At 41.1% G+C, this 15,783-nt stretch overlaps 1 protein-coding gene across 1 annotated transcript; it reads left to right on the top strand.

Moving 5' to 3' along the window:
- The first annotated feature begins 206 nt into the window (after nucleotides 1-206).
- Nucleotides 207-2,104, top strand: LOC144997446 (uncharacterized). The gene is made up of 4 exons (XM_078957356.1): nucleotides 207-900; nucleotides 1,161-1,253; nucleotides 1,375-1,442; nucleotides 1,776-2,104. The coding sequence occupies exons 1-4, from the start codon at nucleotides 262-264 to the stop codon at nucleotides 1,936-1,938; spliced, it is 963 nt and encodes a 320-aa protein (XP_078813482.1). The 5' UTR covers nucleotides 207-261; the 3' UTR covers nucleotides 1,939-2,104.
- The last annotated feature ends 13,679 nt before the right edge of the window (nucleotides 2,105-15,783 follow it).

The raw sequence follows: 15,783 nt of genomic DNA, 5'->3' as shown, positions 1-15,783 counted from the left end.
GTCCAACATTTGTTATCTATATAGAAACGTGAAATATCATTTTTCACTCTCTATGTGGACCTGAATTCGGAAAAATATGCATTTTTGTGTTGGGTATCTTTTAATTCACGAGTTCCAGGTTTTAACCACCCAATTCCTCTGTCATCATCAATGGCCCCTCCGAAAGCAGGAGGAACCTTCTCCTTTTTGACGGATATAGATCACAAATTCCGTATGCAATTTTTGATTGACTACCTGAATGTAAGTTAATTAACTTTTCCAATGGGGAATTGTTGTAACTTCGCGGTGTGCGGAGAGTGTTGTATGACACGATCATTTAGCTCAGCCGGCCTAAAATCTACAATCACCACCCTCCACGACGGCGACACCACCATCCACTGCTGGGTACCAAAAAAATATAAACTCACCAAACCTAATTTGCTCCTGATTCATGGAATTGGAGCCAACGCGAAATGGCAGTGGACTCGAATAATCTCCAGCGTCACTCCCCTTTTCAACGTCTACGTTCCCGATTTGCCCTTTTACGGCGACTCCTACACGTCGCGCCTTGATCGGACGGAGCACTTCCAGGCGGAGTGCGTGATGATGACGATGGAAGCGTTGGGAGTGATGGGGAAAATTAACCTGGTGGGGCTTAGCTACGGTGGGTTTGTTGCGTATAGCATGGCGGCGAAGTTCCCGGAGGCGTTTGAGAGGGTGGTGATTCTCGGTGCTGGGGTTTGTTTGGATTCGGAGATAGATTTGGAAGAGGGTTTGTTTAGTGCTAAAAACATCAAAGATGCTGCAAACATTTTGCTTGCTCAAACGCCTGAAGGAATCAGGGAATTGTTGACGCTTACCTTCTTTAACCCTCCGAATGTGAATTGTGCACCCAATTGCGTGCTCAACGATTTTATCGAAGTAAGTCTTTTTCGATGATTGTTAGAACATATAAATCATATATGGAGTTCGAATGAGTTCATGAGTTCATGATGAATATTTTATCTTTGGTCAACTCCACCCCTGATGTTATCTTCTTCGGAAATGGAATTCAATTCCATTCCATTCCAATTCCGATTCCAATTTTGTACGGAAAGGAATTGAATTCCGTTACTCTCGTAACCCTAGAATTTCACTAGCGAATGTGTATGAAAATGAGTATATGTTTATTCTTTTTCCAGGAAATGAACGTTGAATACTTTGATGAGAAGAAAGAATGTATCGAAGCTGTACAAAAGGATAGAAAGTTTGCTGACCTTCCTAAGATCCCTCACGTAATTCAAATAACATTTGGTCAAACTTTCTTATATTATTTTTATAATAAAGGGTATTTATGTCTTTTACATTGAAAAAAATATATGGTTTTATGATTGAAATTTTGATTACTTATTACAGACAACACTAATCATTTGGGGGCAAGAAGATCAGATTTTCCCTTTGGATTTGAGCTATAGGTTAAAAAGGCAAGTACAAAATATTATTTAGGTTGTAATGAGCTTGAATTATGTTTAAATCTATAGTTTAGTAAATAGTATATTCAATAATTATAATAAGATAATATATTACTATACCTTTTATTTCACCTATCATATAAAAAATTCATATGAAAATTCACTTCATGTCTACAAGCCAACCAAACATAATCATGAAATGTAACAAACTTTTTTCATGACCTTTCGATATTTTATTCCTTTGTCATTCCATTCCATCGAAACAAATTAGTTAAAAATTTATATACCATATTCTTTTGACAAAAAGCAAAAAACGAAAAATTAATGATTTTGTAATTTTTACAGTCATTTAGGTGAAATTTCGGATCTTGTAATTTTAAAGGAGACGGGTCACGCAGTGAACATGGAGCAACCGAAAGAGTTAATTAGACTTTTTAAGTTATTCTTCATCGAACGATCTTTTCCTCAACGTGAAAACAGTGGGAAAGGGACACCGCTTTTGCGATGAATAAGTTATGGATTTGATTTGTCATGTTGCGTATTTTGTACGACTTATGTACATAATGCAACTAAAGATACAAAATAAGTTTGAATAATTGTTATGACACGCTTACATCAAGTATTTTTATGTATGCAAGTTAAACATAAATGATTATGTTACAATGTTGTTGTTAGTTGGATTACAATTTGCTATTGTGATGGTTGTGAATTAGTTGGCGGTTAGCCAATTACTATGGCACGACTAAATTTTAGTTATGATTGTTTTTGGGATCATTATTGCCGTATATATTTTCATCTCCTTTTGTGTTAAAACACAAGAAATAAGGAAAAAAAAAAAGCAAATGCCCCAAAACTTTGGACAATAATATTCTTTAGGCAAATATGCAAAAGTACTTGGTATTATTATTATTTTCATATTCTTTCCTTTTTTTTTTTGGAGTCGGTCATGTATTCTTGGCGTAAAGAGTTCAAAATCTAATTTATTTAATGTTGTTTCATATTTTCTTTGATATAATAAAGTGTTATTTCACAGACCAAGTATTTTTTTTTTATTTTTTTTATTTTTTTTAATTACCAGACTAGAATGTGCAATATTGTAATAGGATTTTTTTTTTTTTTTTGGTTTGAATTGGCACGTCTTCAAAATCCCACTCCAACATATTTAAGTTGAGCCTTCAACCCTTTAGAGTAGAGGCATGAGTAGATACATTAGGCAAAAACATCATTTTGGTAATAGAAAACTTGTTATCTTATTGTGACACTTTGTAAACTACCTATTTTGCAAGAATGTTTATTTTTATTAATTTATACAACAATGTTTTTTTTTTTTTTTTTTTTTTTTTTTTTTTTTTTTTTTTTATCAACTAACACGAACTATCCAACCACAATTCACCTTTTAAACACATTACATTGTTGCAAGTTTCCTAAAAACCCACATTTATTGTATACATACATAGCAGAAATCCATGCATGTGTTCATGCATCCACACACACATACATCCATACACTCATAGCATTGCGTAAACAACAAAAAAGATATGATCTTGTAGTGAAATACATAGTTTCAGAATTTAAAGTAATATAGTTTTTTGCGTTTGTAACATCCCAAAATCAAACATCATTTTTTTATAAAATCGGAGTATGAATAATAAAAGGGAGGTTCCCTCCATAACATCATCAATCATAATGTATCAAAGTCATCATAAAAACGGGAGCTAAGACTTTTTTTGGAAACAAAGTCAACAAAAGATAAACATAAAATGGATGTCATTCTCCTAAAGAATGTCCAAATCTCCTAGTCAAACCAGTTCCTTGACCTTTGAACCTAGGACCTGCAACTAAAGACATAAAGTAGCAACTATAAGCCTACGACTTAGTAAGAAATCATAACACATATTCATCATATAGATCATATGCATTCCACATAGTATATATAAGCATCAAGTAATAAACACATATTATTGATATTCTAACACATATTGTTGGTACCAACTTTAGCTGATTCTCCCAAATGGTCTATCTCAAACACTACCAACTAGGACTAATCACTTCCCTCGAAGGGTCTGTTATGATCATCCAAACATTGACCACTTCCCTTGAAGGGTCTATCATGGTCTTGAACCCAACTAGATTCCCCAGGGGTTAGACTCTAGCTGACATACACATAATATATGGTCTATATAATAAGTAAGTTATGAGAACTCACTCGACTGACTGATAAGGAAATCCACACATTGAGCCAAGCTGTATAGAAGCTGCCTCGAACCACTACACAATAATTAACCATAATTTAATAATTAAGTTAAAACATTTATTTACACTTGTTTGTTTTTTCAATTTCCAACTTATGAGCTCTCCATCTAAAAAGTGACAGTCGCCTGATGTACTTTTACGATCAAGACGACATCACCCTAAATCTGCATCGGAGAATGCTTGGACTAAGACCCATGTAGTACATGGACACCATAAACAAAGAGAAGTAGTTCTCTGAAGATATCTGAAAATATTCTTCACGACAGTTATGTGAGGTTCTCGTGGATTTGCTTGATATCTAGCATAATAACAAACAATAAACATTATGTCAGGTCTACTAGATATTAAATAAAGAAATGACCTAATCATTTGTCGATACAATGTAAGTTCAGTTGCTGGTTTGTCAAGTGAATGAGTAAGCTTAGTTCTGAACGCCATTCGAACTTTCATCTTTGTTTCTTCGTTCATGCCAAATTTGTAAGTAAGGACTTTGTGAAAGCTTCTTTGTTTACGAAAATTCCCTTTTTTCTCTGTCTAATATTTAAATCAAGAAAAAAGTTAATCAGACCCATTGAGCTCATCTCAAATTTAGTCTCCATTAATTTTCGAAATTCAACAGTCAATTTAGGATTTGTTGAACCGAAAATAATATCATCAACATAGATTTGGACCATCATAAAATGATCACCATCTTTCTTATGAAAGTAAGTAGGGTCTATAGAACATTGTTTAAACTTGGATTGTTTAAGAAAAAGAGTAAGAGTTTCATACCATGCACGACGAGCTTGTTTAAGTCCATATACAACTTTATCAAGAATATAATAATGATTTGGATATTGTTCATTAACGAAACCTTGTGGTTGTTCAACAAACATTAACAGTTTTTCAACTTTGCCATTAAGAAATGCACATTTCACATCCATTTGGAAAACTTCAAAGTTCTTGTGAGCGGCATATGCTAGAAAAATGTCAACTGGCTCCAATCTTGCAACAAGTTCAAACATCTCTTCATAATCTATACCTTCTTCTTGATAATACCCTTTAATTACGAGACGTGCTTTGTTCCTTACAATGTTTCCATATTTATCCATATTATTCTGAAATATCCATTTCAAACCAATTGCAAATGCATTTAGAGGTTTTAGAATTAATCTCCAAACAATGTTTCTTTTAAATTTATTCAGCTCGTTTTACATAGCTTTTACCCAATCTACATGATCAATAGCGATTTTCACAACTTTAGGTTCAATTTTAGATATAAATGAATGAAACAGGCAAAATTATTGATTTTTATTTAATAAAGTTGTTTCTCTTTATGTTGTACTCATGTGAGAACGCCACTTGTGTAACATCCGTGTTCCAGGTAATTTTCAATTTCGGCTTAAAGTTTAAAAAAGTTGCATTTTGGTCCTTACATAAGGCATACCCCATTGATACGCCATACGTAACTAATTATAAGGGTGACGGGGCTCTTTTGAGTATGCAGAGCGTACTCCAGTAGTACACAGGGCATACTCACGCAGGTCCTAAACCCTAATTTTTAGGGTTTGGACCCTATTTAAAGAGCCTTAAGCCTTGAAACCCTTCTTACCTTCAACCTCCACTCCATTATTCCCTCATTTAGAAACCCTAACCCTTGAAAGTTTGTTTTGGACCTCTAGAGTGATTTTAGTGCATTATAGAAGAATGAGGAGTTCATTATTGGTGTTAGGTGAGCTTAGAGCTTGTGGATCCAGAGTCTTCTTTCCATTTGCAAGCTTATGGAGTGTGAGGAGACATGGTAGCAACAACTCGAGTGTGTGTGTGTGGTTCAGTTATCTTCAGTTGGACGTAAGTCTTCTCGCCGTGCTTATGGGTCGAAGGCACCAATGTCGGCCCACTAAATTGTGTGTGTGTGATGCTAGTTGTCTTTGTGACTCTTTCATATTTGTATGACCGGGTTGCAATAAACCCTAGAGTTGGGACCATAAGTATATGATGGGTTAAAAGAAACCCCAGAGCTAGGCCCCAGGGCTGGGCCCATGATTGTATATTGGGTTGGAATATACCCCACGGTTGGGCCCAGTTGTATGTTTGGTATATGGTACTATGTGGAACTCATTAAGCTTTATGCTTACATTTTATGTTTATGATTTCATGTAGTTACGGTATGAAATGGAAGGGCCCGATGTGATGACACAACATCCCCTCATGATTCCACACTTGTTATCATTTATACTATGATGTTTTTGACATTTTGTTTTGTGGTTGACTTTGAGACACATGATGTATGAAACTAATGGTTTTTTTAAAACGAAATTTTTTATCATAGTTTTTGGGATGTTACAAGGTTGCATCAAAGCCTTGGTTTGAGGGATCCAGGTGTGTTAGAACTCAAACTGAGGAATTGATAATCTTTTTAAAATGAAATAAAATTTTAGGATTTTTACCAAGTAGAAGGGGTGCGATATGTGCTAGATGGAGATGTTACAAAAGGTGGGTTACACCTAATCCCACATCAGCTTGGAAGGAGAACGAAACATTTCCTTACAAGGGGTGTGGATACCTTCCTTGTCACAACGTGTTTTAAAGCTGTGAGGGCAACATATCCCATAAGAACTCTGCAATTAAGCATGCCCGGGTGAGAGCAATCCAAGGATGGGTGACCCCCTGGGAAATTTTCGTGTCAGGAGCCTAAAGTGGACAATATTGTGATATGTGCCGTAGGAGGATCCTACAAATGGTATCATATCTAGGGCACAAGTCGATGTGTTCGACAGGGACGTCGAATCCTATAATAGGGGGTGAAGGTGGGTTACACCTGATCCCATGTCGGCTTGGAAGGAGAACAAAACATTTCCTTATAAGGGGTGTGGATACCTTCCTTTTCACAACGTGTTTTAAAGTCGTGAGGGCAATAGGTATCATAAGAACCCTGCAATTAAGCATGCCTGAATGAGAGCCATTCAGGGATGGGTGACCCCTTGGGAAGTTTTCGTTCCAGGAGCCCAAAGCGGACAATATTGTGATATGTGCTAGAGGGGGATGTTACAAGTTGGTATCAGAGCCTTGGTTTGAGGGATTCGGGCACACTTTCGGGTGCCTCAAAACTCAAACTAAGGAATTAATAACCTTTTCAAAAGGAAATGAAATTTAAAATATTTTTACCAAGTAGAAAGGGGGTTCGATGCGTTCAATCAGTCGAGCTTAAGTAAGTGTTTCCCAAAATACTCATACCCATGTCTTACGATTATTATGTCCTATATGTGAATTGCATGCTAGAGTAGGGCTAAGGATACCTTTAGGATTCATATGACAAAATTGTCTGATTTGTGTGATGCCTTATAGCCTAGGAGGATTAGATGCTATATGTTACTTGGAATTAATATCGACTCAGTTAATTGCTAAGTGTATGCTTCAAAATTTATATACGATTAGGTTCATACAGCTCTAGAATGATCGATTTAGCCTCATTTCCTACTCCTTGTTTCGTTGTGTACTTAGGGTGGAATCATTATTTGATAGTCTATGTGATCCCATTTTTGTGTACAACTTTCATGCATAAGGCAACCAATAGTGTTGGTTGAGATTCTCGGTATAGCAGGGCGGTTGACTTGAGAATTCCTAAGAGAACCTAGGAAATGCCATACTAGGATTTGTATGTTTTTTAGCATAGGTATGGTGTGTATAGATTTATTGTGTTGATGTAGGGGATTCGGGATGGTTCTTAAGGAAAGTATAGATAAGTGTGGAAGGTAGTATTAGGACTGTACTACTGAAAGCACATGATCTATACCCAAGGTAGGAACGGTATTGGAACTTCTAAGGAGACATGTAGAAAGGAATTATCCTTGTTATTGTGTTGATTGTTTGTATGTTTATATTTCAATTCAGTATGGTGTCTACTCGAGGAGGAAATTTTGGATCTGGTTCATGCGCTGGTGTCAAGCCAATAGATGAGCGGTTGTGCGAGTTTATCACATCAGAGATCACTCACGGTATCATGGAATCCACCCCTATGATTTTCGGTGACATCAAGGAGGGGATTATAGAGCTTCTGGATGAGCGAAGAGGGGCCCTTTGGGCGTATATCACTTCAGAATAGTTAGGAGCATGGACTCCCTTGTTTTGGGAGTTCAAGGCTTGTAGAGCTCCAGAGTCCTTTAGGACTAAGGACCCCATTTCCAGCCACCGGTGGATCGCTGACATGGAGAATGCTCAGCGAATGAGCTTTTACCCAGAAGGGATAAATATGGGATTTTCCTCCTGCCTTCTGAGAGCCTGAGCCCGAGACTGGTCGGAGGAGGTCAGTCGTGCATTGGGGACTAAGGTAGTAGTGGCCACGACTTAGGAGGAGTTTTTTTTATGAGATTTAATGAGGAATTTGCACAAACGATTGAGGTGCATCATCTGGTGAAGGAATTCCAAGACCTTCTCCAGACTACTAAGACTGTAGCGGAGATCATCACCAAGTTCCGTGAGAGGGCTCTGTTGGTTCCGCAGTGTAACATCCCAAAAATACGAGCCAAAAATTTCATTTTTGAAAACATATAATTAGCAAAACATTCGAAATAAAACGTTTACCGATCATAACATTCTATAAAGATATCAGATGTCTGGAAAAACATTTTCATAAAAAATAATAATGTTAGAGTACAAATCCCCAGTAAGATCTCATAGTGCGGAATACAGAGCATGTGTGTGATGGGCCGCTACCGCGCCAGCTCTTTCCCCTTCGAAGAAGAGGTACCTGAAACCAAAACTGAAAACTGTAAGCACAAAGCTTAGTGAGTTCCCCCAACATACCACATACCATACAATCACATAACATACATATATTGTCAGGCATATCTGGGTGCCCGACCTACCCCTTCGGTCCTCTCGACCGGATACTATCTAGGACATCTGGGAGCTGGCCTCCCCTTCGGTCCTCTCGACTGGATACTGACCAGTATATCTGGGAGCTTGCCCCCCCTTCGGTCCTCTCGACCGGATACTGACTAGCATATCTAGGTGCTGGTCTCCCCTACGGTCCTCTCGATCGGATACTGGGGACTATTTTATCCCCCTACTACTACCACATAACACACATATCTTATAATCTATCTAGCATGGCTGGGTATGACCGCCCCTTCGGCACTATCGACCGGTATACTAGGGACTATCTCCCCCTACTTTCTTTAGCACATATCATCATATCATACTAGCAGATTAACATATCACATGTAGAAGCAATCCTAGATGAATATCAAAGAGACAGACATCTATCATACAATCCTACTGGTGGGCCGGCGTTATGGCCGTAGACCCACCGCTACTGGAAGGTAACTCACCTCATAGATGCTGATCTTTCTGGGAACGGTCAGTCTGCTGCTGCTGCTCCAGAAATTCTCCGGCTATAATTCCCACCAAACACTTAGTCAAATACTGCTAACCGACCTCAGGGTAAACTGACCATTTACCCTTAATCAAACCATGAGTCAAAGTCAAAGTCAACTCCCAGTTGACCCGACTTGCCGAGTTGGCTTGTCAACTCGCCGAGTCCCTATCCCTTTGTGTGACCACTATCCTGTCTCTACTTGTCGAGTTTGGCATTGACTCGACGAGTTTTCCTTCTAAGCTGATAACCAACCGTTCTTCATTCTACTCGCCGAGTTGTATAAACAACTCGTCGAGTTCGTCTTCATCTAAGGAACACTCTATGCTTAGACTCACCGAGTTGTATGAACAACTCGCCGAGTCCATTCTTGAGCCAAGAAGATTGCCTTGAACTCGCCAAGTCATGGCATTGACTCGCCGAGTTACTACATGAGTGAGTCTGGATTCCAACCCACTGAGTCACACCCTATGACTCACTACTCCAAGCCGCAAACACGAAAAAGGGGAAAACCCAGGGACTCGCGACTCGACTCGCCGAGTCAGATGAACGACTCGCCGAGTTTGCCACATGCAAATACTATACACACGATTTTGCTTTTATCTAACCCATGCCATTCATATATCTGGGTTTCTAGGTCCTGGTTTACATGTAAAGTTTCCAACGTTACATGTAAATAAACACCCATGAGGGTTTTAGGGCTCAAAATGCAGCAAAAGAGTAGATCTAGGGCTTTCATGCACTATGGTTCCATAAAGGTAGTTGATCCAAGCTCCTGGAGCTTAATCATGCCTAGATCAAGAGGCTAAACAACTTATCATCCACTCTAATACACAAACAAGCTTGGGGAAAGGCTCAAGAAAGACTTTCATGGAGCTACAAGGGACAATAAGCATGAAAACAGAGGGAAACTGAGTTATACCTCAAGGAAATCACTGAGATAACACCAATATGCCTGGCCTCCTTCTTCTCTTCTTAATCTACTCTCCTTCCCTCTCCAAATCTTCAATAAAACACACCAAAATGCTTCAATCTCACAAGGAACAAGGGTTGGATGATATAGGGAGCTCTGAGGGTGAAGGGGGCGAGCTTGGGGGCGGATAAGAAGGCTTAAATAGGGTGCAAACTCTTGAAATTTAGGGTTTCATCAGACAGTGGGGACTCGCCAAGTCCAGAATATGGACTTGCCGAGTCGCCAACTTAAACGTGTTCCGGATCCCGTCTCTACTCGGCGATTCGGACCTACAACTCGCCGAGTCCAAGGCTAAAAAATGAAAACACTAAGATATATTTTATGTACCAGGGACCGGGTGCTACAAATCTCCCCCACTTATTTTAGACTTCGTCCTCGAAGTCTGCCGCTCGATTCTGAAACAACTCGGGGTAATGTTCCCTCATTTCTTCCACCGGCTCCCAAGTCCATTCCAAACCCTTTCGGTGCTGCCCTTTCACCTTTACTAATTCCACCCTCTTGTTCCTCAGATCCTTCGACTTCCGGTCGAGGATTGCGACTGGGCGCTCAATGTAATTCAGGCTGTCATCAACCTATATATCCTCTAGCGGCACTACCGCTGAATCATCCAATAGGCATTTCCGCAGCTAGGAGACATGGAAGGTGCTGTGGATTTGACTGAGCTCGGCTGGCAGATCCAACCTATATGCCACCTTGCCCACCCGGGCTATAACCCTATGCCGACCAATGTATCTCGGACCCAACTTGCCCCGCTTCCTGAAATGAATGATGCCTTTCCAAGGTGACACCTTCAGGAGAACCATATCCCTGACCTGGAACTCCAGGTCTGATCGACGCTTGTCGGCGTAACTTTTCTACCGACTCTGCGCAGTCTAAAGCCTGCTTCGAACCTGCTGGATCCTCTATGTCGTCTTGAGCACCACCTCAGTGCTCCCCATGACCCTTTAACCAACTTCACCCCAACATATCGGGTCCTACACCTCCGTCCGTACAACATCTCGAATGGGGGACGGTCAATACTCGCGTGGTAGCTGTTGTTGTACGAGAACTCAGCCAAGGGAAGATAGGTATCCCAGCTACCACCAAAGTCTAACACGCATGCCCGCAATATATCCTCCAAAGTCTGGATGGTCCGCTCACTTTGACCATTCGTCTGTGGATGAAAGGAGGTGCTAAAATGTAGACGAGTGCCCAACTCATCATGAAACTTCTTCCAAAACATGCAAGTGAACCGCACATCTCGATCTGATATCCCTGACACTGGCACCCCGTGCCGCGCCACTATCTCCCTGATATAGATATCGGCCAACTTTTCGGCCGAGATACTCTCCTGAATCGGAATAAAATGGGCGCTCTTGGTCAACCGATCCACGATGACCCAGATTGAATCTACTCCTCGCACCGTCCTAGGAAGCTTCGTGATAAAATCCATAATAATATCCTCCCATTTCCACAACGGGATATCCAACGTCTGCATTTTGCCGTGTGGTCTCTGATGCTCGGCCTTGACCTTCGTGCAAGTCAAACACCGCTCGACGTACCACGCTAGATCCTGCTTCATGCAGGGCCACCAATAGTTTAGGTGAAGATCCCGATACATCTTCGTCACCCCTGGATGAATAGATAATCAGGATTTGTGTGCCTCCTCCATCAAGATCTGGCGCACGCGTCCGAGATACGACACCCACACCCTACGGTGCAGTGTCAATAATCCTCGGCTATCATAATCAAAGGAGGTGACTTGACCCACTATTCTCTCACTTTTCCGATGTTCCTCCTTCATAGCCTCTTGCTGAGCTTCCCGAATCTGCTCTAACAGTGGGGTCACCACCGTTATCCTCATACACACATCCCTGATCGGTGCCGCCTTATGGCTAAGCGCATCGGCCACCATGTTGGCCTTCCCCGGGTGGTAAAGGATCTCGCAATCATAATCCTTCACCACGTCCAACCACCAACGCTGCCTCATGTTCAGATTCGGCTGATCCATGAGGTACCTCAAACTTTTGTGGTCCGTGTAAATGGTAGATTGAACCCCGTAGAGGTAATGCCGCCAAATCTTGAGGGCGAAGACCACCACCCCCAACTCTAAATCATGCGTCGGGTAGTTCGCCTCGTGAGGCTTCAGCTGCCTCGAGGCATAAGCAATGACATGAACCCTCTGCATCAATACCGCGCCTAAACCCGAGATGGACGCATCACAATATACCACAAAATCCTCTATGCCCTCGGGCAGGGCTAAGATTGGCACCTCGCACAATCTCTGTCTCAGAATCTCGAACACTGGCTGCTACTCAGGCCCCCACCGAAAGACCACGACCTTCCTAGTCAACCGTGTTAGGGGTACGACTATCTTGGAGAAATCCTGAATGAATTTCCGATAGTAGCCTGCTAATCCTCGGAATCTCTGAATCTCGGATGGAGACTTCAGAATTTCCCATCTCATCATGGCCTCCACCTTGGCCGGGTCTACTGAAATCCCGTTCTAGTTGACGAGGTTCCCAAGAATCTGTACCTCGCGCAACCAAAACTCACATTTGGATAACTTGGCGTACAAGCTCTCCCTCCTTAAGGTTTCCAAAACCTCTCTTAGATGCTCCTCGTGCTCCTCCTGCGTCTTGGAATAAACCAAGATGTCATCAATGAAAACTATCACAGACCGATCCAGCATCGGTCTACACACGCGGTTCATGAGATCCATGAATGCGGCAGTAGCATTGGTGAGCCCAAACGACATCACCACGAACTCATAATGGCCATAACGTGTCCGAAACGCGGTCTTCTGCACATCCTCCTCTCTGACCGTCATCTGATGATATCCTGAGCGCAAATCGATCTTGGAGAACCAAGATGTTCCCTACAACTGATCAAACAGGTCATCAATCCTCGGGAGTGGGTAACGGTTCTTCACCGTCACCTTATTCAGCTCCCGGTAATCTATACACATCTGATGCGACCCATCCTTCTTCTTCACAAACAGGATCGAGGCTCCCCAGGGTGAACTGCTCGGACGAATAAATCCCTTGTCTAGTAGCTCCTACAGCTGCGTAGACAACTCCTGCATCTCGGGAGGAGAAAACTGATAGGGTGCCTTGGCTATTGGATCCGCACCAGGAACTAGGTCGATCCTCAACTCTACCTGACGCTCCGGAGGTATTCTAGGAAGCTCCTCCGAGAATACATCAGTGTAGTCTCGCACCACTGGAACCTCACTCACCGTCGCCTTACCCGTCTCCTGGATATCCAAAAGATACGCGACATATCCCGCGCAACCCTGCTGAAGGTAGCGCTTAGCTCTCGCTGCTGAACATAATGTTGGTCCACGCTGCGGCCCCTCACCGTGAATCACCAACTCTCCCCCACTTGGGGTCCTGATCCGCACTAACTGCTGTCCGCAATCTATCACCGCCCCATTAGTGCTAAACCAATCCATGCCTATAATCACCTTGTTCCCCCGCACAGGGATAGAAACCGAATCCGCCAAGTAGCGCTCCTCAAATAACCTTAGGACACAATCCCTGAATACTGCTGATGCTCGCACCGATCGATCATCGGCAATCTCTACCTCTAAAGGGCAATCCAACATGCGTGAAGACTCAGTAAACCTCTTGCTAAGCGAAAGGGAAACAAATGATCGGGTGGCACCCGAGTCAAACAACACCTGAACAGGAATACCATTCACATGGAATGATCCTAAAGCATATACACAGAGCACATATCAATATCATAACATCACAAAAATAAAGTAGAGGGAGAGAATCATACCCGTCACCACATCGGGTGCGATGCGTGCCTCCTCTGTCGCCAGCTGAAATGCCCGGTTCCTCACCACTGGAGCCTCTGCCTTACCTTGCCGGCCATCTGTAATCCGCAGTGTAGCTGGAGCCGGCATCTTAACCGACGCTGATGCTATCAACTGGGGGAAATTGGCCTTCTTGTGGCCCCTCTGGTTGCAGTGAAAACACAGCAACTCCGATGTCTGAATCACAGGTGCAGGGGCAGTGCAATCCCTGCTGAAGTGCCCTAACTTGCCACACTTGTAGCAGCTTGACGATCCCAACTTGCACGTTCCCTCGTGTATCTTGCCGCATTTCCTGTAGCGACCCCACCCTTGTTGGCCTTTTGTGTTGGATAAGGTGTCTAAGTCCATAACTTATTTGGTATATACTTGACCCGACCGGCATGGTCCATTTGGGTTGCATCTCATCCAAACTATTTATGGATAATTTTATGATAGTCATACACATATGTTTATTAATATATTATAAGTTATAATATATTAATATGAAGTTATGCTATTTAATTAGTTTTAGTCTTAAATTAATTATGAATTAATTTAGAGATTAAAAGGAAGACTAATTAGATTATGGGCTATTTGTTTTATATAGTGTGGGCTAATACTCATTTGTTAATGGGCTAGGCTTATATGGAAGTCCATGGAGCTTTTAACCCATGGATCCTTGGAAAGGAAAAGACATGGGTTATTAGGGTTTCACCCTAACCATGCACACTATATAAGCATGCTTATGGAGCATGAAATGAGACTAGTGAACTAGTGTGTGTAAGCTTGTGTGTGGCCGAAAATTATACAAGTGTGTATACTCTCTCAAAGTTTTCCAAGAATTTGTGGTGTTTTGTGATTCCATTTGAGGCATTCACACTATTGGTGCTTGGCCCTCAAACTCCTTAGAACCAAACTCATCAAAAGGTATGTAATCTCTTCTAACTCTTTTATGTTGAAATGTTCCCCATGCCATGTTAGATAGGTTATAAACCTTGGAAAATTTATTATTTTGCATGTATTTAGACAAACATAGATCCAAGGTTTATTAGGGTTGCATGCACACTTAGGAAGTGTTAGATTGCTCAAAACCCAACAGTGGTATCAGAGCCTAGGCTTGCTTGTTTGATACTTGATGCAAAATAGTGAAAAAAGTTGAAATCATTGCTGTCTGCATGATGGACTCGCCGAGTCCATGGGGGGACTCGACGAGTCCAAGGCAAACTTCAACCTACTCGTCGAGTAGGTTCATGCACTCGACGAGTAGGATCGACAGAGTGCATATTTTCGACTTTTGCTGCTGGAAATGGACTAGAAACATTACCCTAAACTATTTTGGTGTTTTAAAACTTATTTTAGTTGGTGTAATGGTTGTTCTAATCCATTTACAATAGCATATATCAAACTTCCATGATTTTATGTGTTCATATAATTTTTGAAATTTTGATGATCATGTTCATGTTCTTATGAATTTAGAAAATGATAGGAATTATTTGCTGAATTGTTTAGGATTAATTCTTGATCATTTATGTGTTTTAATGGAGTCCATAATTTGTCCTCAAGTTATGGATTTCCAAAGGTCACTTTTATTTAACACACACTTAAAACACATAAGTTACATGAAAATGAAAAGTCTTCATTTTTATGAACCTTTAATTGATAAGTTATGAAATGAAGAGTTTTGCATAGTTACAAAACTTGCCCCCAAGTTTTGGAATTTGTAAAGTTTCACACACTTTAATAAACTTTAATTCCAACCCTTAGAGTTTTAATAGTTAAAATTCAACCCTTATACTATTTATAACATTAATGGTTAATTATTATATATATGTATAAGAATAAGTCGTTTTACCGTTAGTAGGCCTCATTCACGAAGCCAGTCTATAAGGTGGGTATAAGGTTGTTGCCTATAAAATGGCGACTTAATGGGTGTCCATTCTCACCCACCGCTTGCTTGATCGGTGGAGGGTCGTTAGCCGAACGGGTAGAA

Source organism: Lactuca saligna, chromosome 5 (genome assembly GCF_052625555.1).
Source record: "Lactuca saligna cultivar CGN05327 chromosome 5, ASM5262555v1, whole genome shotgun sequence".
Classification (NCBI taxonomy): Eukaryota; Viridiplantae; Streptophyta; class Magnoliopsida; order Asterales; family Asteraceae; genus Lactuca; species Lactuca saligna.
The sequence above is the reverse complement of the archived record's forward strand: the minus strand, read 5'-3'. Positions and strand labels throughout refer to the sequence as shown.